Source organism: Cicer arietinum, chromosome 1 (genome assembly GCF_000331145.2).
Source record: "Cicer arietinum cultivar CDC Frontier isolate Library 1 chromosome 1, Cicar.CDCFrontier_v2.0, whole genome shotgun sequence".
Classification (NCBI taxonomy): domain Eukaryota; kingdom Viridiplantae; phylum Streptophyta; class Magnoliopsida; order Fabales; family Fabaceae; genus Cicer; species Cicer arietinum.
The window spans coordinates 51,543,719-51,546,686 of NC_021160.2; the positions used below are offsets into that span (position 1 = coordinate 51,543,719).

A 2,968-nucleotide genomic window follows, 5' to 3' on the forward strand; every position below is an offset into this window, starting at 1 on the left:
AGTGTGAAAATTAAGATTGTGAACTTTAATATTTGAAATGTGATTGTAAATTGTGGATGTGAAATTGTGAATTTGTAAAGTATTTTACTTTCTGAATTGAGCATCGTAAACCATGTGATTGTAAATTGTGCATATGAAATTGTGAATTTGTAAATTGTTTTATTTTTGAATTGATGAATGTCTGAATGAATGTATTTTATTAGGAGTAATATATTGTATAAACAAAAGAAAATTGATACATTTTTCAATAAAAAAGAAATTCTAACAAATATAAAAATTATAAAAAAGATAAATTTTATTTAATAAAATTATGTGATTTGTGTGAATCTCTAAAAATTGGTGTGAATTGTATGACTAACAAAAATTGTAAAACTTGTGTGAATTAAAATTCTAATTTTTTTAACTTATAAATCATGTATGAATTATATGAAAAACTCTAAAATAATTATATAACTTTTGTAAATTTTAATTAAAATATTTTAATTAATATTTATCAATCCTCTTAAAAGTTTGTACAATCCGTCATCGCCCAAAATAATGTGTTTGGTTCATCAATATACAGATTAGAGTTTGAAACAAATTCTTCTTTGCAATCGAGAATACTTTTAAATATCCACTACTAGACATTTAGACTTATCTTTTCTGTTAATTTCTAATAGAGAATACTTCTTTTATTTACTTTCACCTAAACTAAATTATTATTTTTTATCACTACTTCATTGTTTAGAGTTTCTCAAGATGGTCTATACATTAAATACACATACTCGTTAAAATGAATATCACTGTAGAATCACTAGTCTCTCTCCCAATTTTTTATTTAATTTTTAATATAATTTTAGTTTTTTTTCAATTATTTTAATTAATATTATATACATTACTTTCAATTTATTATAATCTTATTACAATGACTAGAATAGTTAAAAACATTAATGTTATATCGTATTGATAATAATTAAAAATACACTAATAATATTAAAAATAGTAGTTAATTGGATAAAATCTTATTAATAGTAGTTAATTAATATTTTTCTTCTTTTAAATTATTGCATTTTTTATCTTAAATTCTAACATACTACAATCTCTTATTTAAAAAATATTTAAAATTTTAACAATTATAAATATCATTTTTTTAAAATATACATTAATAATGTCTCCATTTTTAAGATAAAAAAATTAAATGATATTGATTTGATAAAAATAAAGAAAATAAAAAAAAAATTCTCATTATATCTACATCAATTATATCACTTTTTATTTATAAAATTAAAGACAGTTATAAACTATTACTAAAAAGTATACTTAATTGTGATAGAATTTTGTAATATTTAAGTACCGATAGCAGAACTCATCCATGATTTATACATATACTTTTAAACCATTATATAATTCATAAATTTAAATACACAAAAAATGATAAATGTTAGTATTCAAAAAGCATACTTTTAACCTTAGAGGAAAAAAACACATCTAACCCTAGCTAATTAAACGAAACAAATCATAAACATTTAGAAATCTAGCCAGCAGCAGTAACCTGAAACTGAACCTACCCACAAAGAAATTACTTATCAATTCAAACATAGGACGAGAAACAATTTAAACAAGAACAAATATTGGGATTCATTGATAGAGAAACCATTCAATCAAAATGATACAATATTGAAACTTACTAACGCATGAGGTAAATTAATTTGGTAGAGTATATATACTTTTCATGATCATGAACGAATGAATGCTTATATGATTAGAAGGAAGATATCACAAATGCATTATAATTATTTTTCATACCTTTTTCTAAATCTTAAAATGCATGTCATGTGTGTGCATATGAAAGATGATAAATATAAATTTAGAAGAAAATAGATATAGTTTTTATTGATATATCGGAGCTAAGAGCGAGTAGGGTAATTAAAAGGAAGTAGGTAATAGGTACTAACGATGCATGATCGATGTGGGGTCACGGACTTGAAAGAAAGAACGATTTTGAATGACAATATCGTACATATGAAAGTGTTTAAAACTAGAGAAGTTTTTGGGGAGTGAGAGAAGGTAGTGTGTAGAAGTATCTGAGCGATGGAACTGAATGAGATCAGGAGGAGGAGGAGGTTGATTTAGTGAGTTAGTGTAGCGAGTCCAACCGAGTTGGATGAGTATCTGTTCGAGTTGGGAGAAAGAATGAATGACTTGGTTGGTTGGAAGGTATACGAGAAGTCGTGGTCGTGCACCTGGTGCTGTTGCTGTGCCTTGTTGAGTTTGTTCTGTTTTCAGCTCAAAGGATTCTCTTGTTGGGTTGCTTATTAGCCTCGCTACCCCTTTCTTGTCGAACACCCACACACCAGACATTGTTTCTTCTTTCAATTTCAATTTCAATTTCTGAAAAGCTCTATAACAACACTTAATTAATACTTAAGTTTATATGATATGACAAGACCATCATACTCTCATCACTATGTGTTTGTGTCTCATTGGATTTACTGCCAATGGAACACGCTTTTAAACCAGACATATCAACCCTTTTTCTCATACTATTTTCCCTTTTTATAATCATTTTTATAAGGGCCTGTTTGGATTCCGAATCACATGGAAAATACTCAATAATTACGTTCATTCATTATTGTCAAAATTTATATTTTAAAAGTTAATTTTTTTAATACATAAAATTTTTTTTGTTTTTATTTTTATTTTAATTTAAGGTGAAGATAAATGAATTTCTTTTTAATAGGAAAACAAATTATAGTTTTATTAAATTATTGTAACTTTTTAAGGTAATACTTTTTTAATTTTAATTTAAAGTTCAATTAATGAATTACGCTGGTTTTGATTTCATTTTCAATATTTTTTATAAATGGACACAAAAATTTCTTTTAATTTGACTATATAATTTTTCTGGAAATCACATTAATAACTCAAAAAATTTGAGTTAGTGGGTATTTCATGTGAACACATATAATATGTTTAATAATTTATATAT

At 24.8% G+C, this 2,968-nt stretch overlaps 1 protein-coding gene across 1 annotated transcript; it reads right to left on the bottom strand.

Moving 5' to 3' along the window:
• Positions 1 to 1,929: 1,929 nt before the first annotated feature.
• LOC101507122 (flowering-promoting factor 1-like) lies at positions 1,930 to 2,340 on the bottom strand. The gene has a single exon (XM_004486944.2). It carries the CDS (start codon positions 2,338 to 2,340, stop codon positions 1,930 to 1,932), a length of 411 nt encoding a protein of 136 aa, XP_004487001.1.
• Positions 2,341 to 2,968: the final 628 nt, after the last annotated feature.